The following is a 24458-nucleotide window of genomic DNA, read 5'->3' as shown; positions in this document are numbered from 1 at the left end:
ACGCTCAACGGCTATCCTGGTCCGGGTCAGGTTATGTTCTGGGTAAGAGGTTGCAAACCGAACTTGGACCAATCAGCTGTGAGCAAAGTGACACATGATGTCTGATGTGATAAAGTCACTCCACCTGTTTCTACTCCAAATTAAAGATCACTACATAGCAGTGATCTGGTTATGAACTTTTTGAAGCGTCAAAGTGGTAGTTGCGTAGAAATCTCTCAGATTTCCTCAAAAAGATCTTAATTTGTGTTTTGAAGATGAATGAAAGTCTTACGGCTTTAGCACTACATGAAATTAATTATTCAACAAGTAATTAATGACAGAATTTTCTTTTTTAGGAGAAAACTTCCATACTCAACTACACATATGGACGGACGTGTGTGTGTGTGTGTGTGTGTGTGTGTGTGTGTGTGGCCGTTTTTTGTGTAAGGCCGGAAACAGGTGCCAGTCGCTCCATTGTTGGTATTTCAGCAGCACCCGTAGAGAAGCTGAGGCGCTTTAGGGTCGAGGGGTCACAGTTGTGAGCTAATCGAAGGAAGGAAGGGCTTAGAGGTGAAGTCTTTGTTCTTCTCGGCTCCAAGAATCAGACAGGCATCGGCAAGTTACATTTGAACTCGTAGTGAAACATTTCTATATGCTGCTTACTAAGTTGACTACTTTATAATTGTGAAACTCTCATGTGATTGTGAAGAAGCAGGATTGCATGAGAACAGCAGACACACACACAATAACAAGAAATTAATTTAACTTTAATTTATATAAAATAGGTCTTGTCTTTGTCCAGCAAAAGAGCGCAATACAATTTTGTTGATATCATCATCCTCATCATCATCATCATCACTCTTCTTTACATGTATATTAGTTTGACTAGTGAGTCCTCGACCTGCTTGGACTCTTGGAAACTATATAATACATCATGAAAATCTTAAAATGGCCTCTAAAAAACACAAGTATCATTAAAAAAAGATACATTGAGAGTCTAATTCTTTACAAATTTTCTTCTTGTTACTTAAACACAGGCTCCAGGCCTTTTAAATTAGTACATTACAATACTAAATAACCGGTAAATATTAAGCAAAGAGGTTATATTTCAGTTTGACATTCTGGTGACTGGACCTGAATGGATTCATTAACAAATATAAGAACACTATTTTGGCAGAACAATTAATAAGAGAAATAATAATAAATAAACAGATATTAAAATGACAGCATATTGATTAATAAAAAAAATCACAAGTCATTTTTCTCTTCTTTCTCAAACATGCTTAATTCCTTAATTGCACTTCTTTATCTGTCTTCCATTTATAATCTTGCAGAATTATCCACTAATTTTTACCTTCATTCAGCTCTTACATCTCCAATCTGAACTCCTAATAAACATCTTCACACTCTGCCACAAACCATCTTTATATCACAACAGCAAAAATAATCTTGCATATCCTTCCATATGTAGGCTACTGAAGCCTTTTCAATTCACCCGATTCATTTTACTGTCTTAGGGCTCGTTTCACACCAAGGACGATAACTACTATAACGATATAGATAAAGATATAGTTCTAAAAAATTGTTCTGAATATAAAAGAATAGCAGAGTTCACACCACAGCTATAGAGCTGGTAAGTCCCGCCCCCTCCGCTAACCCCGCTGGACCTCAACGTTGAAAAACCGTCAATGCAAGTGAATGGGAGAAAATAATTATTTTCTGGTCCCGTTTGAATTGTGCCATGAATGTGAACATATGTTGACTTTGAATTTTTTATATAAACTTTCGTGTGAAGAATGCTACAATTTAGCGGGTAGAAGTTTGATACGGGTAGACTTTGTGTGAGAGCACTTTGTGGACTACAACTCTTCGCTGCTGTCGGCGCGTTTGAAACGTCAACACCACTAGCTCACGGCTCTAGCTCACGGATCCCGCTAGACATGGCTGTCTTTGGTGCACTTCACCGCCTTCTTTCAGGGAGAGGACGAAATCGTTGAGGTTGGCGAAAACCACGGGCAAGTCAACTTTATGGGGTGACGTCACATAGGCGACATGTAGTCTTTCTCGTTATGTCTTTTCCACAACTGCTAGCCGACGAATCATACCATATACTGTCAAACTTGTAACATGAAAGATTATATAAAAAATTCACAGACAACATATGTTCACATTCATGGCACAATTCAAACGGGACCAGAAAATAATTATTTTCTCCCATTCACTTGCATTGACGGTTTTTCAACTTTGAGGTCCAGCGGGGTTTTACGGAAGGGGCGGGACTTACCAGCTCTATAGACCAACGCTACTTTTGCGTCATCGAAGGGTAACGCCCCTTTTTGGGGGAAAACAAACGGATTCCCCTGAGAACAGAACTCGCTCTAGATCTGCAAAATGTTTCTTAAAAAACTAAAATGGCACAAACATATACACTCTCTTTGCCTTGCTAGTTACTGGCTTTAATTTCGTTATCATACCAACTAAACTGCTGCTAGCAGCTTCGTCTTTCTAACGTTAACTAGTAACGTTAACAACGTTAGCTAGTCGACAACAAAACTATGTCAATAGCTTAAATCAAGTGAAATATGATCCAAGTAAACCACCGACTCCTCTAGACATCGTCTAGTTTGTCATACTGTGAGTGTGTTAATGACAAAAAAAATAGGCTAACGTTAATTGGTGATTCCACGAGACAGTGCTAGATGTCTGAAACTCTGAATAGTCCATATTTGGCCACTGCGTGGGGTCATTAATCCAGTTTTCGACCATTTCAAAGGGACACCTCTGTATCCCCATATCCAGTAGCTTCTTTAAATACCACTCACGGTCCTCGGCCGGCAAAGAGTGTGTATATTTGTGCCATTTTTGCTGTCAAGAAACTTATTAGAGCGAGTTCTGTTCTCAGGGGAATCCGTTTGTTTTCCCCCAAAAAGGGGCGTTACCCTTCGATGACGCAAAAGTAGCGTTGGTCTATAACGATAACAACACACACAGTCACGTGATGTCGCTACAGATTGAAGCTGATAATGAGCGATAAAAACATTGACAGCCAATCAGAATCGATCCTGCTTTCAGAGCTCGAGCATTTAAAGCGACAGACGACAAAACTGCAGATTAAACAGAACGATAATGTATCTAGTATCGTTATAGTTATTTCTCTTGGTGTGAACAAACCTTTAATCCCTATTCGGATGGCAATTGTTTCTGATGGGTACGTATGTCTGGAAAAATAAATGAGCTTGGCTCCTCAGTGATAAAGCTTGAGCATTCAAATGGTTTAAATGGTTTTCTGTCTTGCGTTTTATCCTTCCAAATTATATTTTTTTCTTTACCAATGTGAAAATTAGCAGGAAAAAAATGTTAACACAACCTCTTGTTTACATAAGGTTAACATTTGACCTGGATACTTCGCCGACTAGTAAGATGATTAGTCATGCTAATACACAACTCATTTAGTGTTTCCCCCTGAGAAACAATTACAATCTGAACAGGGACTTTTTGACAATGATATGCACCATTTCCCCTGCCAACATGACGACAAAATACTAGTTGCAACAGCATAAAATATGAAATATCAAAGCAAAATAAATAATAATATTTCAACAAATAATAAAGGTAACAGTCAGCACATCTAGTGCAGGAGTGCTGCATTCTGGGAAGACTACATTCATTGGTATATTTGAGTCCAGCGGTCCTCGAATGCAGCACTCCACCTCTTTAAACTCTTTACAATACAGTTTCATAGATCCATCAGTCTTCAGCCTAAACGTTTGTATCTTCAGAGTGAGCGTATAGCTACGGTGCCTGCGATGTTGACCGTGTCCCTCAGCCAGCTTGCAGCAGGGGGGGTCCAGGTTGGTACGGGTCGGTCAGAACCTTGTAGCGGATCTTGGTGTTGGTGATCGCGCCGTGCTTCTGTCTCAGATGCAGCCTCAGCTGGCTCTTATGGCGGAAGTGCAGGTGACATTTCTCACACTGGAAGAAAAGATTAGAGCAGAGAGTGAGATTTCAGCATACCTTCATTTAAAGTTGTAGTTCATGTAAAAAATTTGATTTTTGTAAAGATTTTTGAATCCCTTAATCACTAGGGGCCAGTTGCATAAACATAGCCATTGTGTTTAGACTGTGTCTTAAGAACTAGTATGACTAGCAGTTAGTTAGGGGTAATCAATCTCAATTTTCGGTAGCAATTTAGACCAATCTCGATGTATGAAATATGCCTAACCCTCGATTTCAAGGTTAGAATTATGGACAGTGACAGATGTTGTCTGCTAAATCTGTGGGAGTTTTACAACATCCAAACAGCGACATAAAATTACAGATTTTGAGAAGAAGAAAAAAAGCGTATTTATTTTGAAAATGTGTTTCCACTCCTTCGCAGAATATAAGTTAAAGTCCTCATGAAATCAAAAAGGACATTTATTTCAGTAATTCAACTTAAAAGGTGAAACTAATATATTATATAGACTCATTACATGCAAAGAGAGATATTTCAAGCCTTTATTTGTTATAATTTTGATGATTATGGCTTACAGCTTATGAAAACCTTTTCACAATATTCTAATTTTGAATTTGGGGTTTTCATAAGCTGTAAGCCATAATCATCAAAATTATAACAAATAAAGGCTTGAAATATCTCACTTTGCATGTAATGAGTCGATATAAAATATTAGTTTCACCTTTTAAGTTGAATTACTTAAAAAAAATTAACTTTTGCACGATATTAACATTTTTCGAGTTTCACCTGTATATAAAATTGAACAAATCTTTAGTCTTATTTTGTGAAGAAAAAAAAGTACATAATGGAAAGTTTTTATTCATAATTTTGAACGCAGCATCATCAAATTAGATTATATTAGGCCTTTTTTGGTAAATTATGAGATTTTTAAAGATGCAGGGCTGTGTTTTAAATATGTGTTTATATATATATATAAAGATATAAAAATATACTGACGCTGTACGGCTTCTCTCCGGTGTGGATGCGCAGGTGGCTCTTCAGCGTCTGCAGGTGTCGGAAACGTGTCCCACAGGTGTTACATGGGTACGGCTTTTCTCCGGTGTGGATCAGAACGTGAGCGCGCAGGTGAGCGACCTACAACACACATCATGCATTTTTTTAAGAATATAATTTTAAATGCTTAAATATAAGAATGACACATGCAATCCTGCGCAGATGTACCTGCACAAATCTGGCGCCGCATGTGTCGCAGCGGTAGGGCTTTTCTCCCGAGTGGATGCGGGAATGAGTCTTTAAATTCGCAGGCCGGTTGAACTGCGCCCCACACACATTACAGCGGTAGGGCTTGTCTCCTGGAGTCAGCGAGAGCATAAGAGAGATATAATGAATGAGAAGCAAGTCGGTAATAATAATAAACTTTATTTGATATAGTGCATACATAAATACATAAAACAATTAACTGATAATCAAAAAAAAAAAAGTTGTACACTGTAAAAAAATATTTTTATGATTTGTTATTACAACTTTTTTTCTTTTGTCAAATCAACCTAGATAATTAATGTTGTTCACGTAACATACTATTTCAAATTTTTGTTGATTAAACCACATTTTTAATTTCGATGAACTTGGCAACCAGGTAACTTATTTTTTTAAGTTAAACCAACAATATTTTGTTTACAGTCAACATTAGTGAACCACCTCACCTGAGCAGGAAGGCTTTGTGTTTGTGCCTTGATTTCCAATGTAACTGAGCTGTGCAGGGAGGCTCTCAAACTTGATTGGATGTTGGCCCAATAAAGGATTCTGATTGGCTATTTGGGTGCAAACATAAGGACTGCAGAGACCTTTTAAAAAGGAAGAGGATGAAAAATAAGATGAGATTGCTTATTTTTGTAAGCACAGCTAGTCATAGTAAAGTTAAGAGATGCTCACTGACCTTTATCCTCACTGATCGAAAGGGTCAGGGGTTGCAAACGACGGTCCACAACATGATGGGGATATTTTTGCTGTGACATATTGTATGGAAGATGCAAAGTTTTCCTAGAAGAAACAAAACAATGGTCAATACATTTTTAATCAGTTACATCAGAAGTTCTTTCATCAGTTAAAGGAACACTCCTATTTTGGAAATAGGCTCATTTTCCAGCTCCTCTAGAGTTAAACAGTTTTACCGTTTTCGAATCCATTCAGCCGATCTCCGGGTCTGGCGGTAGCACTTTTAGCATAGCTTAGCATAGATCATTGAATCTGATTAGACCGTTAGCGTTTCTCCCCAAAAAAATTACCAAAGAGTTTAGATATTTTTCCTATTTAAAACTTGACTCTTCTGTAGTTACATCGTGTGCTAAGACCGACAGAAAATAAAAAATTTAGATTTTCTAGGCCGATATATAGGAACTATACTCTCATTTCTGCATAATAATCAAGAAACTGCTGCCGTACCAGCAGCGCAATGATATTACGAACTTAGTGCCGGTCACATGGGAAGTTACCGAGCTGGGGACTATTTTAAGGCGCTGTGTAATATCATTGCGCTGCTGGTACGACGGCAGTTCCTTGATTATTGCGCAGGAATGAGAGAATAGTTCCTAGTCATATTGGCCTTGAAAACTTTTCATTTTCCGCCAGTCTTGGCACACGATGTAACTACAGAAGAGTCAAGTTTTAAATAGGAAAATATATAAACTCTTTGGTCATTTTTTTGAGAGAGATGCTAATCAGATTCAATGATCTATGCTAAGCTATGCTAAAAGTGCTACCGCCAGACTCAGAGATCGGCTGAATGGATTCGAAAACAGTAAAACTCAACTATTTAACTCTAGGGGAGCTGGAAAATTTCCAAAAAAGTGGAGTAAGTCAAAAGAGGCTAAACACACCTATTATTCATTCCAGGCTCCTCCCCTGTCCAAATGTTATTCGCTGTTTTAGGATCTTCCATCCTATCACTAACAAAGGGGGCGTGGCTTTGTGCTTGACGCTCCTCTCCAGGCCCCTCCTCCTTTATAGTTGTGGCACACAGAGGGTTGAGGACAATATACTTGTACTTCTTCCAGTTGCAGGCCTTTGGGTCAGGAGTAGGTTTAGATTCAGATCTCTTCTGTAAGGATGAAACATTACAATTACGCCACGTTCACACAGGAACAGAATACAGTTGTCAGCCCTATTTGAGTCCTTTATACGGTTACATTCACACACACACACAGTTCTGTGATTTATGGGAGTGAAAGCCATATTCTATAACCAAACTCACACCCCTTTTTCAGGACTCACAACTACATTCTCCGAAAACCAACGCTGTGTAAACAGAACAGGACTGGACTACTTGTCTGTCACGTCATACAGTGTGAGAGAGACGGATTAATGCGTGTAAACCGTGTTGCTGATTTTCATGTGCGGTTTTGCTTTCGGTAACTTACAGCAATTCCCAGGAATTGATTGGATCGTAAGAAGTTGGGCGTTGCTAACTAAATGGAGGCATGTTTGCATGTCAGGATTTTTAGTCCTACCCTGCCATGACACTTGTTTAGAGGGGTTAACGTATTTGATTAAAGATTAAGACTCCACATGAATTTAAAAAAAAATAATAACAATATGCACAGATAAATCATTCATAATCATGCACACCTTTAGTTGAGGAGAGAGACTGCAGCCGCTGGACTCGGCAGGAGAGTTGGGCTGCCCGCTGGATTGGGAAGGACTGTCTGGGGATGGTGTGGAGGGGGTTGGAGGTGACGATTCCTCTAGTTTGAGGGTCTGAGACTTGGGGATAGCAATCAGGCCAGTTCCTGGATCCAGCGAGGCAAAGCTCTCACCTGGAATCCTGTAAACACAGTTGATGTATTTTATAACCTTTTTATAACCATTTTTGAGATGGGATCTAGTGGAAGTGTAAAATGCATTCAAACACATAATATTAGACATTCCCTCTATAAGCCTTTTACCTGGCTCGGTCTGGGATGGGATCTTCTGCCTCCGCATCGGGCCTGGAGGGGGAGGAGAAGATGGTGGGATGAGCAGGTGGTGATCTTCCCCCGAGAGGCGCTCTGGAGGCTGGCTCCATCAAAGAGGGACTCGCAGTGATCCTTTCACTGCCGAGAAAAGAACAAACTTTTCGTCTATTTATGCAAACATAATTCAAACAAACATTTGTGAAGTAATGAAGGTGAGATGGGAGGATTTAAAAAAAAAACTTTTGTGTTCTCTTGAAAAATCTATTGCGTTCCCCCGAGAAACTTTGCGTTCGCTCGCAAAATCTATTGTGTTCCCCCAAGAAACGTTGCGTTCCCCCAAGAAACTTTGCATTCCCCTGGGAAACTTTGCGTTCCCCCGAGAAACTTTGCATTCCTCGCAAAATCTATTGCGTTCCCCCAAGAAACGTTGCGTTCCCCCAAGAAACATTGCGTTCCCCCAAGAAACTTTGCATTCCTCGCAAAATCTATTGCGTTCCCCCAAGAAACTTTGCATTCCCCCAAGAAACTTTGCATTCCTCGCAAAATCTATTGCGTTCCCCCAAGAAACTTTGCGTTCCCCCAAGAAACTTTGCATTCCCCCAAGAAACTTTGCATTCCCCCAAGAAACTTTGCATTCCCCCAAGAAACTTTGCATTCCTCGCAAAATCTATTGCGTTCCCCCAAGAAACGTTGCGTTCCCCCAAGAAACTTTGCATTCCCCCAAGAAACTTTGCGTTCCCCCGAGAAACTTTGCATTCCTCGCAAAATCTATTGCGTTCCCCCAAGAAACGTTGCGTTCCCCCAAGAAACATTGCGTTCCCCCAAGAAACTTTGCGTTCCCCCGAGAAACTTTGCATTCGCTCGCAAAATCTATTGCGTTTCCCCAAGAAACTTTGCATTCCTCGCAAAATCTATTGCGTTCCCCCGAGAAACATTGCGTTCCCCCAAGAAACTTTGCATTCCCCCAAGAAACTTTGCGTTCCCCCGAGAAACTTTGCATTCGCTCGCAAAATCTATTGCGTTCCCCCAAGAAACGTTGCGTTCCCCCAAGAAACTTTGCGTTCCCCCAAGAAACTTTGCGTTCCCCCGAGAAACTTTGCATTCGCTCGCAAAATCTATTGCGTTTCCCCAAGAAACTTTGCATTCCTCGCAAAATCTATTGCGTTCCCCCAAGAAACGTTGCGTTCCCCCAAGAAACTTTGCATTCCCCCAAGAAACTTTGCGTTCCCCCGAGAAACTTTGCATTCCTCGCAAAATCTATTGCGTTCCCCCAAGAAACGTTGCGTTCCCCCAAGAAACATTGCGTTCCCCCAAGAAACTTTGCGTTCCCCCGAGAAACTTTGCATTCGCTCGCAAAATCTATTGCGTTTCCCCAAGAAACTTTGCATTCCTCGCAAAATCTATTGCGTTCCCCCAAGAAACTTTGCGTTCCCCCGAGAAACTTTGCATTCCCCCGAGAAACTTTGCATTCCTCGCAAAATCTATTGCGTTCCCCCAAGAAACATTGCGTTCCCCCAAGAAACTTTGCATTCCCCCAAGAAACTTTGCGTTCCCCCGAGAAACTTTGCATTCCTCGCAAAATCTATTGCGTTCCCCCAAGAAACATTGCGTTCCCCCAAGAAACTTTGCATTCCCCCAAGAAACTTTGCGTTCCCCCGAGAAACTTTGCATTCCATCGCAAAATCTATTGCGTTCCCCCGAGAAACTTTGCATTCGCTCGCAAAATCTATTGCGTTCCCCCGAGAAACTTTGCATTCGCTCGCAAAATCTATTGCGTTCCCCCGAGAAACTTTGCATTCGCTCGCAAAATCTATTGCGTTCCCCCGAGAAACTTTGCATTCGCTCGCAAAATCTATTGCGTTCCCCCGAGAAACTTTGCATTCGCTCGCAAAATCTATTGCGTTTCCCCAAGAAACTTTGCGTTTCCCCAAGAAACTTTGCGTTCCTCGCAAAATCGAATGCGTTCCCCCAAGAAACTTTCCGTTCCTCGCAAAATCGAATGCGTTCCCCCGAGAAACTTTGCGTTCCCCTGAGAAACTTTGCGTTCCCCTGAGAAACTTTGCGTTCCCTCACAAAAACTATTGCGTTCCCCTGAGAAATTCTTAGTGTGACAAACATTTTAATAATCTTAAGAACCTTTATCCACTTTAAATAACTTTTTGCGCAATGGAAAGGTTCCATGGATGTTAAAGGTTCTTCATAGAACCATAAATGCCAATAAAGAATCTTTATTTTTAAGAGTGTACAGGCAAGTTGTTGCATCATATTGTTGGTTATTTGCATAAAGTTGAGCTCTGTTTAAATTTGTACCATCATTGTCACTTATGTCACCAGAAATCTTTGTCTGCAAATCGCTGTCAGTGTTCTGTGTGTGCTATCTTCTCTGCTTTGGTGTTCAGTCTCACCTGTGCTGGATAAATGCTCGGCAGGTTTCTGCGACGTGCTCCATCTGCAGGTAGGAGGCAGCGGCGAGCACTCCAGAGACTGTGCGGGGCGTGAGAGGGAGGCAGGAGGTGTACATGAAGTCCAGCAGCAGAGAAACGCTGCCTGAGTCCAGGCCCTCCGGCAGGGCAAGAGAAAACACCCGCTCACCGCAGGCACCGGCCGCTCGACGAGAGAACAGAGTGTAGAAGAATCCACTGTGGGAAAACAGACGTGTAAGAAAAAGTAATGAAAGTGGGATAAAAACACTTTCAACTGACTACTCTGACAAATGTGGAAGCCCATTTCCACTCAAATCATGCTTTTGTAAATTATATTTATGATATGACATAAAAAAATCTAAACACTAAGTCTTAAAAATTAAATTATGACTTAAAAGTTATAATCATTACATTAAAATGTAAGATTATGACAAAAAGTAAAAATTCTAGCTTTAAAGTCATATAAAGTAATATTTCTGACTTTATTGACAGTCATATATTTTTATTTCTATCTCATAATTTCAACTTTGTATCTCAATTATTAGATAAAAAGTAAAAATTCTGAATGTCATAATTATGACCATTTCATAATTAAGATGTTTTGTTATAATTATATCATAATTTGGGTATTTATGTCATAATTTCGCATTTCTATCCCAAGTATGAGAAAAAGTTAAAATTATAAATGTCATAATTTCTAATGTTTGTCATAATTTCAACATTTTAATCTTATAATTGGTCATTAAATTGGTCAATAATGACTTCTATGTCATCATTTCGGCATTTTGTGGCTATGGCCTTGCCTTCCATTCAAAGGCGTATCTGCTCACAATAGTAGCCTACAATGGCTACTTCTGAAACAAAAGCAGTGTGTGTGCCGCGGGGCTGAATATGATCTCATGCTGGACAGGAGTGAGCTAACTGTCTTCAAACAAAGGCAAATCTGGGCACAAACAGGAAAAATGGCGAAGGGGGACAGGAAAGAAGAAATGAGGGAGGGCGGGAGAAAGTGAGTAATCTGGCACTCCTTGATGGATGCCCGACCTGCATGCGATGAGCACGGCGCAGTGCGCGCGCAGCGTGGCGGATCCCACGAGCAGCGTGGCGTCGGTGAGGATGTCGCGATGCCGCAGCTCGTTTAAGTTCAGCAGCACGTCGTTGGAGTGGCGGGTGAACTCCTTAATGTAGCCTTTCTTCACCTCCATCACATGCGAGGCCGCCGCGTGCTCGGAGGGGCTTCCGTGTTCCTCTTCCATCTGCATTTATTTCGCTATTTGATAAAGAATATTGTAAACATATTATTTTCTGATAATTAAGCTCATCTGATAATATTTTTGCATTATATTCCAGTTAGCAAAACATGATGGAAATAATTAAAATATGTAGGCTATTGATATCATTCATAAAGGCTAATAAAAATAATAATAATAATATATATATATATATATATATATATATATATATATATATATATATATATATATATATATATATATATATATATATATAAGATAAAAACTAAAGAATTTGAAAGCCAACTGATTTAACAATATAGTCTACGTAGCCTATTTTAATTATGGTCATGTGAACTTTATAGTAATTATAAAATATGTTTAGTAAACATAAGGATATATTTACCTGGCAAAATTAGATTCAGAAGCATCTATTTGGGGAGACCAGCTCCCTACTCGTACCTGCCATCAAAAAATAAATCATTGTAACCCACATGCACCAAGTTTTATAACAAGTAAAAAAGTAAACATCTTCTTTTTTTTCTTTTTTTTTACATACATGTCATTTTATGAATCACTTTACTGGTGCATCATTCTGCAAAACCATAAAATATCATGCACAATAAAAAATGTGATGCACTGACTATTGCATTAGTTCAGTTAGCAGCGGAAATATTTAATTAGCAAATCAGTAAAACTTTATGAAAAAAATTATTATTATAAAATTACTAACTCCAGACAGCGTTTTAAAAATTAAACACATCATAATAATTCAGAGTAATAAATAAATAACTGCATGATTTGAGGAGGACAGTGAAAAAATGACCACGTTGTCATTCATTCATTAGTATTTTGCCTCACCCCCTAAAATCTCATTCATAACACCTCCTTTGAACGTAAGGATGAAAGGGATTTTCCCACATTTTGCAGGTGGTTTGAGCATCAAAAAGTATAATCCAAAGCATCACATTTGAGAAAAACTAATAAAAAATTTGAATTCAAGTTCAAAATATGTGTCTGCAAGAAACGTCTCAATATAGATATGCATTAAAAAGACTGAATTGAGAACTCACCCCGACCAGCAGGGACGAGAACACACACCGCCCTGTTCTTACAGCTCCTCTCTTCTGATCCCAGTTTCACACACTCGGTCTAGACTCTCTCACTCAAACGTGTCTCTGGAAAACTGACCAGTCTGACCCAAGAGAGAGTATCCTTTATAACGCTGTGCAGGAAGTCTCATTCAGTCAGGGTGTTTATTTCCTGTGTTAGTTAAGCTGCCTTTTCACACTGCTCCCAGGTCAGTTTTGTGGCGTCTCTTATAATGACTGAATGCGGGATCTCGATGGTCTCTGATCAGGACGGGAAAACACCATCTTGAATCCTCTTCTCCACCTTCCTTACTCTGCCCACGCGCTGGAAGCTCAGCGGGAAAAGGCTCCAGGCCCCCGTGTGTCAGTATTTATAGTTGTGTATTAGAGCCCTTTTGTGTTTAATGATGACAGGAAAGTGGGTAGAGTGCTTTTTGATGCATGGTGCGTGTGTTTTGTAAATGTTTGTATGGATGTGAAGAATCCAGGGAATGTAGGTTTGTGTGTGTGAGAGTGTGTCGTTGCGTGGGCTAATGCACATTGTCAACGGGTCAGAAGTCCTGTCAACACTGTCCAGGAGTTCAGCGAACCAAAGCAAACGCGCACGATCCGGTGTCTGTCCAGGACGAGGGAAATTGTCTCAGAGGAAGTTGTGCGCAAATACATCAACTTGTTTCTTATGGTTTGCCATAGGAATCATCTGACATGCTTGAGTCCAGGGACAATGCAAACATAAGATCAAAATAGGACTGTGCAATCTAACGCTGTAATATGTATTTTTATGTGAACTTGAAAAAACTTCATACAGCTAAATTTCTAATATATATATGCATTAAAAAGGATTGCAGGGAGTCTTCGAAACCCCTGAAGGTGTCCTGTGGTTTCTGACACCAAGACATTAGCAGCTGATCCTTCAAGTCCTGCTGGTTGCGATGTGAAGCCGCCGCCGTGGATCAAACTTGTTGGTCCAGCACGTCTCACAGATGCTCAGTTGGATTGAGATCTGGGGAGTTTGGAGGCCGAGCAACACCTTGATCTCCTCATAATGTTCCTCAAACCATTCCTGAACAATGTGTGGCAGGTGCTTTATCCTGCTGAAAGAGCCACTTCCACCGGGGAACCCCAGTGTCATGAAGGGATGTGAAAGAATGTTAAGGTTTGTGGCACGTGTCAAATTTGCGTCCACATGACTGGCCGGACCCATGGTTTCCCAGATCATCACACTCCCTCCACCGGCTCGTCGTCCCACAGTGATCCTGGTGCCGTCACTTCCACAGGTAAACGGTGCACACATACACGTCTGTCCATGTTGTGTAAAAAGTTTCGATGCATGTGTGCCCATTGTAGGCGTTTTGGGACGGTGGACGGGGTCATCATAGGCACATCATAGACACTCAGATTGGTCAGGAGCTACAGATTTCCATTCGCAGAAGAGTGTGATATAGTGTGTTGTGACATATTTCTCTCATTACCAACCTTATTAAAATGTTGTGTGACTTTGGGCCCTATTTTAACAATCTGAAAGTATCAAACGCGAAACGCAAGTAACTTTGTGGGTGGATCCCGACGCAAATCTAAAATGGGTTTGTCTGAATTCGCTTCATTACTCATAGGTGTGGTTTGGGTGTAACATGCAATAAACCAATCAGAGCATTCCCTTTAAGAGCCGGCGCTTGTTCCATGGCGGATTGCTATTATAACGGCGGTTTGCCAGCGCACGCAACTTACATGATGGTAACGGTGATTTGGCAGTCTTCAGAATTTAGTTTCCGGGTTCTTGACGGACAACACACTTTGTCAGATGTCCTTATATACCGATGTGTCTTGCCACTATTGATCAAACTGGTTTGATCCGTCATTACTACAATTAGCCTGAATAATTTGGGTAAATGTGTAAGCTAGATTTATGCCTATTTTTTCACATCTTCATGGACACCACAATGATCTCCCTCGTGTGGTAATATTTTTATCTGTAATTATGTATGGTTTGCAAAAATGGGAACTGCTGCGTCTATGAGAGAAGCAAAGTGTATGTGCGTTGTGCACACGCTACATTATGGCCAAGCATGCACCCTTACATTTTTTAGACTAGGTTTTTCCTGGTCTGTGGTGGAATTGTTTTCTGAAACTGCAAAATAGTAGCAGGGAACGTTTGCGCCGGGACACGCCTCCTCTTTTCGCTGAACCGCCTAGCGCAAGTTAATTCCCTAATTTACCGACGTGCGTCTGTGGAAGGAAAAGTCTGCTGTGCGTCGGGTGCAAATTAGGAATGAGACATGCGTCGGTGTACAAAGTCAATTGCGCTGGGTGCGAGATAGGGCCCTTTGTGTATATACATACATACACATTCACATGTTTATTCAACACACAATTCGAGGCATCATTCATGTCCATAACACTAGAATTGCAGGATGAGTATTGCACCAAAGTCAATCAACTGACTTTTTAAGGGGTCAGTTGAGGCCTAATGGTTAGAGACTCAGACTTCCCAGACAGCAACATAGTGTCGGGCCAGATCCGGCCCACATGTGTTAAGCGTGTAATCCACAAGTACCAGATGTGGCCTGGATCTTTTGCCTGGAAAGTTTCGATTCTCGATTCTCCCCAACCCCCAATCGCCACAGCATAATGGCTGCCCACTGCTGTGTGTGTTTGTGTGTGTGTGTGTGTGTGCGTGCGTGCGCGTGTGTGTGTGTCCATGGTTTGCAGTCTGTTTGTGTGTGTTCACTACTCACTGCTCCTAATGTACACTGCACTAACTTGGATGGGTTAAATGCAGAGGACACATTCAGAGTATGGGTTACCATATACTTCACATGCCGCTTTCATTTCTCTCTCTTTCCAATCTACAGTAAGTAGGCCATCTCAAATGAGTCTGGAAGTTAACTTCCTATCAGTAATTTTGTGTAGACTGATTGAACCAGGTTGCACAGTAAACATGGCCTAAACAAACTGCACAACCTTTGTTCAGACCAAAGATAAGCAACTCAGCGAATGCAGCCAGGTCAGCAAGTGCGGCCAAATTAGGCCTCACCTGCCTCTCTCAAGGGTTGCCGGAAACCTCTGTCTGGCTTCCTGTGACAGGAGAGTGTGTGTGTGCTTTGGGAAGCTTGTTATGGGCAATGAGCGGAAGGAAATAGGAGAGTTTTAAAAAAAGTGATATGGGTGATATCCCTCTCTCACGACCGAAAAACAAGGGACACCTAGAGAAATGCAGCCCGCAGATGTGCAGGAACTATGGAACACCCCCTGCCCCCCCTTAAGGCTTCCTGTGAGACACACACAATTATACACACACACACACACAGGGATGAAACGCCTGCGCAGGACATCCGTCAATAAAGCAGGCAGGAGAATGAGACAGGGGATATGGGGGCTCATGTAGGTCTCCAATAGCTTAAAAACAAGCGGAAAGTTACCTCACCTTCTTCACTCACGGTTTATGGAGAGTTTGGAGGGAAAACTTACCAATGGCCACAAAAGACACAGACGTTTAAGTCTGTATGAAATTCTGCTGCTTAAATATGCTTCAGGTTTCTTCAGTTCATTGTTTACTCTTTTATCATCCACCAGGCGATGACTGCATGGTCATTGGCAAAATATTTTCTAAATGGTGCATGCTAATTTTCACAGTTTTTATGGTGCGTTCAAGTCCTCCTATAGGAGTTTTGTATTTATGAGGTGGGAAGTCATGTTTACAACGTCAGGTGCGTTCAAGTTTTCGTCTGTGAAAGATGCCGGTGTAACTTCTCTAAATTAACTACACAAAAATACAGCAAGGTTTTTAACTCTATACTTCTATAAAATGAAGAACAAAGAATGTGCATCAGGTGTGTTTTGCTTTTTTATGTTTTTAAGTATTTTATGAAGCCATTGTAACCTTTATTGTCATATTATTTTTCTATATTACAACACTATCTTATTTTGTGCAGGCAATTAGCTTACTTCACTGCAAATAAAAAAGCTTGACCATATCACTGCTAAATACCTGTAAGTATTGTGATATTCCACAATGTTTCAATGTTCGCCAACTCATAAACATCAAGGCTTAAAAAATATCCCAAGCTTTCCACTCGTATTAACGACATTGTGGTGGCGTTCGTGTGCGTTCAACTCGTAAAAACAATCTTTCTGACATGACTTGAACGCACCATTACATTCAGAGCCTTGCCATCACTGTACGCATTATGGAGGAATAACGAAACTTTCGCTAGAGTAACAAAAGTTAGCATGAGCATTGTAATGTTTGAAGCCGATGTCATAAATGGCAGTAGACCGGGAAGATTTTAAAACAAGGTTCGTTAATAAATCTGTAAGATCTTACCTTCATGCTGTAGAAATAAAAAGCGGAAGGCAGAACACGACAAGCGCAAAAAAAGGGGCGGGTCTACATGAGGACTTGATTTGAGCATATAGAAGAAGAAAAATTAATGAGACAGTTGTCAGATTTCATTAGTGATTTCAAATATGACATTTAATCGTATGCTTGGTGAACAGCTTTGGAGAATTTAATGTTTCCCCGTTAAAAGAGAGTGACATTACTTGCCTTAAAGGGACTTTGATCTAGACATGCAAATTAATTTAAAGGGGTGGTATAATGCCCTTTTCACAAGATGTAAAATAAGTATTTGATGTCCCCAGAGTGTGTGTGTGAAATTTTAGCTCAAAATACCCCACCGATATTTTTATATAGCATGTTAAAGTTGTCACTTTTTGAGGGTGAGCAAAAACGCACCGTTTTTGTGTGTCCCTTTAAATGCAAATGAGCTGCTGCTCCCGGCACAGGGGGCGGAGCTTCAACAGCTTGTGTCCTTTTACCTCACACAGACATGCACTGAAAATTTCACAAACTTTTAGCCTTTTATGTTCAAACCGAAGTCAGAAAGATGGAGAGAACCATGAAGAAGTGACAACATGTAGACAACATTTCTGAATGGTTAGTTGGTGAATTTATGTAGCTTATGTGTAGTTATCTTCTAGTTGTTGATTAGCATATTCTGTCTTGATAATCTATAAATCATGTTCAGGGGGCAGGGTTTATGTAAATTTTAGGGTTCATGATGTCACTAACCCAGGAGGAATGTCGTGTAGTTCCTACCAGCCGTTTGTTGTAGTCCTTAAAAAACGATTTTCTTTAAAATAAAATATCTCCCTTTGCTTTAAACTTTGAGCGTCGTAACTTTGCAGATGTTGTTTATATTCAAACAGCAACATTACACTAAAATTAGAAAAGTGAAATCATATTCAACCACCCCTTTATTATTTTAGCGTGACATGGATCGTTCTCTTTTACGTCAAGCCATGCCAGTCGTGATAAAACAGCAAAAGTGTTGAGCTTTGAGAAGTCATTATGCAATTAGTGAACTCGTCGTTTGTTTGTGTTCAACCCAGGTTCAAACATGCAGTGTGTGTGTGTTAATGCGAGTCGGAAGTATCTTTTGGACAAGGGTGTTGAGTGCGTGTGTGTGTCCTTGTGCTCCTATTTGTTTTGATGTTGACTGGATCAATTGTGTCTTTGGTGTGAGGGGAAAGAGAGAGAGAGAGAGAGAGAGAAAACAACATAAGAAAAAAAAACAGAGAGGGAGATGTGGGTCTAGGCGACTTCCAGGCATTGTGCGAGCAACGGAAGAGAGGGGGCGGCGAGGAAAAGTGAGACCATTACTAAACGAGCTCGGCCAATTAACGGAAACCATCCAGTCTGTCGGAGCGTTATATAGATGAGATCTTCAGAGCTGCGTGCCCCGGCTAGTGTCCGGCAGCACGGCTCGAGTGGGCTGAACCTCTCTATTGTGATTCTCAGATCTGATGTGACTCTCTGATGGGAGCTGCAGTCTGTAGTTGAGTCACTGTTTAGTCTTTCTAATAAGCATGAATCAAGGAATGAAAAGGTGGACTAATGTTGTTCTGACAAAGATTCACTGCACTTTACAATAAGGTTTCATTTGTTAACTAAAAAACAAAAAAAAGTTGCTTCCTTAAATTTTTAAGTACAATCAACTTGGATGTTTAAGTCATTTCAACTTAAATTACATTAAACGGACTCTTAAAAAATTATTGAATCTTGTATAACATGAAAAAGTTGAAGTTGAGTTCCTTAACTTATTTTGATGAGTTAAAACAATGCAAAAACATATGCTGTCATAACTTAACTATGAACTATACTATAGGATACATCAGCATTTACTTATCTTAATGTCAACTTTTACTAAGATCCGAAGTTGCTGTTAACATTAGTTAAAGGGATACTTCACCTCTGGAAAGATGAATGTGTATTTAAAATGGGTCATTTTATGAGGTAGAAATGTGAAATTATTTCTGAATTTGGAGCCTTCTAGACTGAGAAAAGCCAGAAAATGTATTTTTGGCTCATGTGGATGAAAGACAACAACTCCCAGAATGCATTTGCTTTGCTGCCCTACGAGGCCACTCCCAAGCCACGCCTACTGATAAGAGCGCAGTTAGACTAGGCTAGGCTACTAGTTGACTCGAAACTTAAAAAGACGGCGTTTTATCGTGAGTCTCCGTGACGAGTCTGCCCGGGATTTCGAGATCGCCCAAAATGTCCAGGATTCGGCTTTTGCGTTCTACAGTCGCCATTCATCATGTTTACTGTGGCGAGCAGGACAAGACTGACGGCCGCGGGAGGACGACGCGAGGCCGGTGGCGTGATTACTGATGAGCGGCACCGGTCTCGTATCGCTCACGGAGGAGCGGGAATTTTCTTAGCAATGTTAAAATGCACAACCGATCACTTGTTTAGCATTCATTCAGATTCACCAATCGGAATGAATTCAGTCCGATTGAAACAAAAGGTGTGCATGTAAACAATGAATGGCGACTGCAGAAAGCAAAAGCCGAATCCCGGTCATTTTGGATGATCTCGACGGCCGGACATGTCCGGGAAAAAGAGGACGGTAACCCCTACTACTCAGCTTTCTCCACAGAACAAGAGCCTGTTAGCTTAGCTTCCAAATAAAAGATGACTGACACTATTTACATTCTGTGAGTGAGATCACATCCTCTATGGGCGGGTTGAAAACACGCGGATCTAGCGCCTTCTACTGGCTGTAGTTTTTAGCCTCTGGCCAAAAAAGCCTCTGATGACGCAAAATGGCGATTTTTGTGTCATCTGAGGATTTTTTCCAGACAAAAAAATACATAAATCTCTCAGGAGGACAAGAGTGAGGGAAGCACGGTAATTTGAAAATACTACAGATTTTCTACTAATACAAAACTTAATGCTAAATCCTGAAGTATTCCTTTAATCCACACATGTGAACTAACACAAACATTTATATATATTCTTTTACTAATGTTAACAATTTAGACAAAATAAATTAAAAAATTTTAAAGGTAGTTTAATGAATGACTAACTTTCTTTATTATGTGAAACACAAATAAATATATTTTTAATTATTACATTTTTTTGGGTCCAGTGTTTTAAAAATAGGGTCCAGTGTTTGTTGGACCCCACTGACTTTTAAAATCTCAAAATACAACATAATATACATATTGATTATTTAAGCTGCAGAAACAATGACTGTATTTTGAATAAACTGCCTCTTCCTGCTGAAACTGAGAGATTTGGACATATAAGGACACGCTGTGAGCTCATCCGGTGTGGTGTGTGTGGATGAAGGGGGATGTTTGTCCTCTTGAGGAAGGTGGAAGGAGGTCGGGAGACGGACAAAAATGGACAATGAAGAAAATGAGGATGTACTGAAAAGGGTCACAGGTTGAGAATGAGTGAAATGCAAAAGGATAATCATACTGTTTACCGTTCAATAGTTTGGGGTCATAATGATTTTAAAATAAGTATTTTATGCACACCAAGGCTGCATTTATTTGATCAGATATGCAGTAAATACAGTAGTTTTGTGGAAAAACTGGTTTCCTATTTAATGTTTTAAAATGAAATGTAATCCTGTAATGAAAGCTGAATTTTCAGTATCATTATAGTCTTCAGTGTCACATGATCCTTCAGAAATCACTCTAATGTGCAAGAAACATTTATTATTATAAACAACACTGATTTTATTTGTGAAAAAAAGTGATATTTTTTCCTAATGTTCTTTGATGAATAGAGTTTAAAAGAACAGCATTTATTTGAAAAAGAAGATTACACTTTATTTCGATGGTCCACTTCAGACAAGTACATTTGCAACATGTCAACTCTCATTAGCGTATTAACCAGATTGTAGTAAACTGTTAGTAGACTGCTATGTTAAGATTCGGGTTAGAATAAATTGACATGCAGTTGCAAATTACTTATAGCCAGTATAATGTCTGTTGGTGGAGCATTAAAATAAAGTGTTATCAGATGTTAAGCCAGTCCACTAATACCCTAATGAGAGTTAGTTGACATGTAGCAACGTTACTTATAGTTAGGAGAATGTGCATTGAAATAAAGAGTAAAGGCAAAGATTTATATTCAGTAACACTCACTTTTGATCATTTGAATGCATCCTTGCTAAATGAAAATATCAATTTCTTTAAAAAAAAAAACTTATTCACCCAGTAGGTGTGTTAAAATCCCTCAGATCTGACCTATACTGAATCTGACATGATGGACAAATCTTGAAGACAAAATATATGTAATAATAAATAAATAAAAATAAACCATGAATGAGCCAGAAATGATTAACATTCCAAACCCCAGAAAAGCTCAACGAAAATAAGACTGCGTATATAGAGAACAATGTTTCTCTTAAAATACTGTGCCAGGATCATTAGATGAGCAGCCAAGTAATCAAGATGTTTGCATGAATTGTCTGCAGCTAAAAATGTGGAAGATATTTCAGGTCATGAGTTACTCTTTCATAACCAGCACACAGCTATTCATAGAACCTATTGCAACATTAAAAAATTACCAGCGAAAGATCTTAGATAAATTCTTAAAAACAATACTCTATTCATATCTCTGTCAGCAAGCACATATACCTCATTGCAAAGTATTTTTTGAAGAAAATGGAGCCAGGAGCAAACTTTTGTAATATGCATTTTCATTATAAACTTTACTAATGTTGCATGTAAAGGGGTCACAACATAAGTTCATAAAAAAGCCTAACACATTATCCCCAAATTGGCAGTCCTAATTGTAGTCTCATGTTCTTGTAGTCCAAAGTATACACTGATCATATCCACATCTACTGTTTTTTTTCCCCAAAACTTTTTTTATAACTACTAGAAATCTATTGATGAAAATATTCTAAGAGCAGCAATTAAAGAGAGATACTGAGGTAGTGGTGATGTCTGTGGGTGTCTGAAGCGTTGCTGGTCTGGTCTTGGTAGTAAAGTGACCTCTGAAAGAAAAAGCGGAGAGAATGAGACCGGTTCAGGTCAGACATTTCCTCTCAAGAGCCGTTGGTCCAATGGTCACGTAGAGTTTCCGACTGGGAATGTTTCGCGTGCCGGCTTGGAGGTGAGAGGTATTATCAGGATATTAATAGCAGGATATTAAAGAAGTGAAGCACTGTGTATCATAATGGGTAAGTGGTTATTGGAGAGACCAAGACCGGCAGTAAATCACAAAGTCTGACACGAAATTTTAACGTTTTTTACAAAACAGTATCAAATAATGTGATGAAACCCATTGGCTTAACAATTGATTAATCAATCAAAATGTAACTGAAGACAGCTAAACATTCCTTTTCGTTTCGAGAACAAGTGATATGCCCCGGATTAAGTTCCCCCAGGCGATAAATAAATCCCTCATCTGGCACCATATGTCATTCCAATATGGGACACACAGCATGCATCCCAAAATATGCTCCACAACTCCCTGAAATGTATGGCAAGCCACTTTAACATTTATTCCTTTAAAATAAATAGTATCTTTTCTGTAGCACTTATGTCTAAATGATCTTGGCTAGTATCTTTTTCAGTTTCACTAGATATCTTTAGAAAAAATATATTTTTTATCTGATACTGTAGTTATTCCAGATGTAAATCTATTCAATTAATCACAATTATGTATTCATCACTTACTAGTAATCAGTTGCTAGTCACTATCCCAATAGTGACAAGTAACTATTTCCAACAATTTGCAAATGTTTGTCAATGAAGGTACTTTGGGGCCAGATTTACTAACAGCTTGCGCCAGCTCAAACCCTCTTTTGGCGTTAAAAACTACTGTCAGGATTTACTAAAGACACGCAGGGAAAAATGATCGCTGAAAAGGCGTGGAAGTGATTATTTTTGCATCTGAAAAATGTTCCCCTTATTTATGCTTATTTATGAGACACTAGTATCTATCCCATATGTGATAAAAACATGGCTATTTAATGACCAGTCACCATGGCAGCTAAATTAAATAGGCTAAATAGCTATTTAAATAGTTTAAAGGTAGGGTAGGCAATTTCAGAGGGGCTAGCAATTGCAAGCTAACTTTGCATGAGATCCCAACCTCCCTCCTTTCTGAGTCTCCAAAGCCACGCCTCCTTCAAAACACATGAACGCGCACATAAGAGTCTGTAAAGCGTCACGCAACAAGAGACGGAGTTAAATTACCTCATGTCTCAAAGCACACAACATTATAATAATAATGAACGTAAACAACTTACAGAGCTCTGACTACTCTTGTACTAACTGACTACTGCAGATTCATTTCGACAATGATTGTGTTGACATACAAACGCAAAAGTCTGAGGACGTGAACAGCTCCGGCTAGAACGTCACGGGTTGCCATCTTATAATTACGATAGTTATGTCATTGCGTGACGTGAACGCAGCATAAACTCGTTGTTTTGGTTCAGGAGGAACTGTAAAAGGCTGCTGTTCGTTCGTGGCAATCTTTGGATGTCTGTCTTCATCTCTGCATCGCCGAACGTGCTGATTATGTGTGATGTCTGTGTGCACGAAGACATGAAAATACATAAGTTGACAGGCAGGTATAGGACATATCATTGCGTTCGGACCGAAGAGACTAACACTTCACTTCAGTCCTGAGACTTCCACAGAAGATATATGTAAAAAAATATATATTTTATTTTATTTTAATATTATTGATTGCAATGAGGATGTGAAGAAAGTTTCAACCAGTATAACAAAAAGTGTTTATTTAAAAAAAAATTCCCTACTCTACCTTTATTATTTATTGATTGAGAACATTATATAAACAAAGAAGGAAACAGTCACAATGTATAACAAATAAACAATAAAAAAATTATAACATAAAAGACACAAGACGGGTATATAACTAATCAGAAGAAAATATTACATATCAAATGAAAAGATTAAAAGACTTACATATTTCAATTGTTTTTAAAGCATTCTTGTTGCACGAGTAATGTTGTACTCCAGTAAGCAAAACATAAAAAATTGGTTTCTGACCTGAAAATTTACTTTTATGTATATACATTTTTACGCTACTCTAACCTTTAAATGTTGAAGGAGCTTGCCACGTGACGTCATGCGCGTGGCCCGCTGCACACACACACACAGGCCTGTCAGCCGCTGCTGATCCTCCAGGAAAAGTAGGTTACTAAAATGAAACCGACAGAGAACTAAAAGTGTATTGGTTTAGGTACTAACCTAAAGCGAACACAGCTTACTGATAGTGTTAACTCACATCTTGTGAGGCTGTATTTCTTTTAGAAGTAAAGAAAAAAAAGAAAAATCTCGTATGGCATGCAAATCAGCCTTGCAGTATTCGCTTTATTTAACACACAAATAAACAGTTTAAACTGGATGCTACTCGTCGACAAACTGAACGATCTTGATGGCTCGTTTGTCGTTTTAATGTTTAGGGGATAGTTTTTAATGTTTAACAATTGCATTGATATACTTGGTGGTAAGTGCACAATGCTAGGTATCTATGAACTGAACTT

At 39.6% G+C, this 24458-nt stretch overlaps 2 protein-coding genes across 6 annotated transcripts in view; one reads left to right on the top strand and one right to left on the bottom strand.

Annotated features, from left to right (window-relative positions):
- Positions 1 to 2952: 2952 nt before the first annotated feature.
- bcl6b (BCL6B transcription repressor) lies at positions 2953 to 12797 on the bottom strand. The gene is made up of 12 exons (XM_079605478.1): positions 12613 to 12797; positions 11946 to 12001; positions 11352 to 11577; positions 10290 to 10523; positions 7876 to 8022; positions 7559 to 7754; positions 6811 to 7031; positions 5871 to 5974; positions 5638 to 5778; positions 5156 to 5286; positions 4931 to 5068; positions 2953 to 3951 (listed from the first exon to the last, which is right to left on the bottom strand). Exons 3-12 carry the CDS (start codon positions 11567 to 11569, stop codon positions 3802 to 3804), a joined length of 1680 nt encoding a protein of 559 aa, XP_079461604.1. The 5' UTR covers positions 11570 to 11577; positions 11946 to 12001; positions 12613 to 12797; the 3' UTR covers positions 2953 to 3801.
- Positions 5039 to 24458, top strand: part of trip6 (thyroid hormone receptor interactor 6) — a 38074-nt gene continuing 18654 nt past the window's right edge. The window contains exon 1 of one of the 5 annotated variants that reach the window (XM_079605475.1): positions 5039 to 5059. The gene's annotated coding sequence lies outside the window, so the exon portion shown is untranslated. Of the gene's footprint in view, positions 5060 to 24034; positions 24422 to 24458 lie in introns of those variants that run through there. The other 4 variants (XM_079605476.1, XM_079605473.1, XM_079605477.1 and 1 more) reach the window with 4 other exon arrangements.

The sequence above is a fragment of the Phoxinus phoxinus genome (assembly GCF_949152265.1).
Source record: "Phoxinus phoxinus genome assembly, chromosome: 2".
Classification (NCBI taxonomy): Eukaryota; Metazoa; Chordata; class Actinopteri; order Cypriniformes; family Leuciscidae; genus Phoxinus; species Phoxinus phoxinus.
The sequence above is the reverse complement of the archived record's forward strand: the minus strand, read 5'-3'. Positions and strand labels throughout refer to the sequence as shown.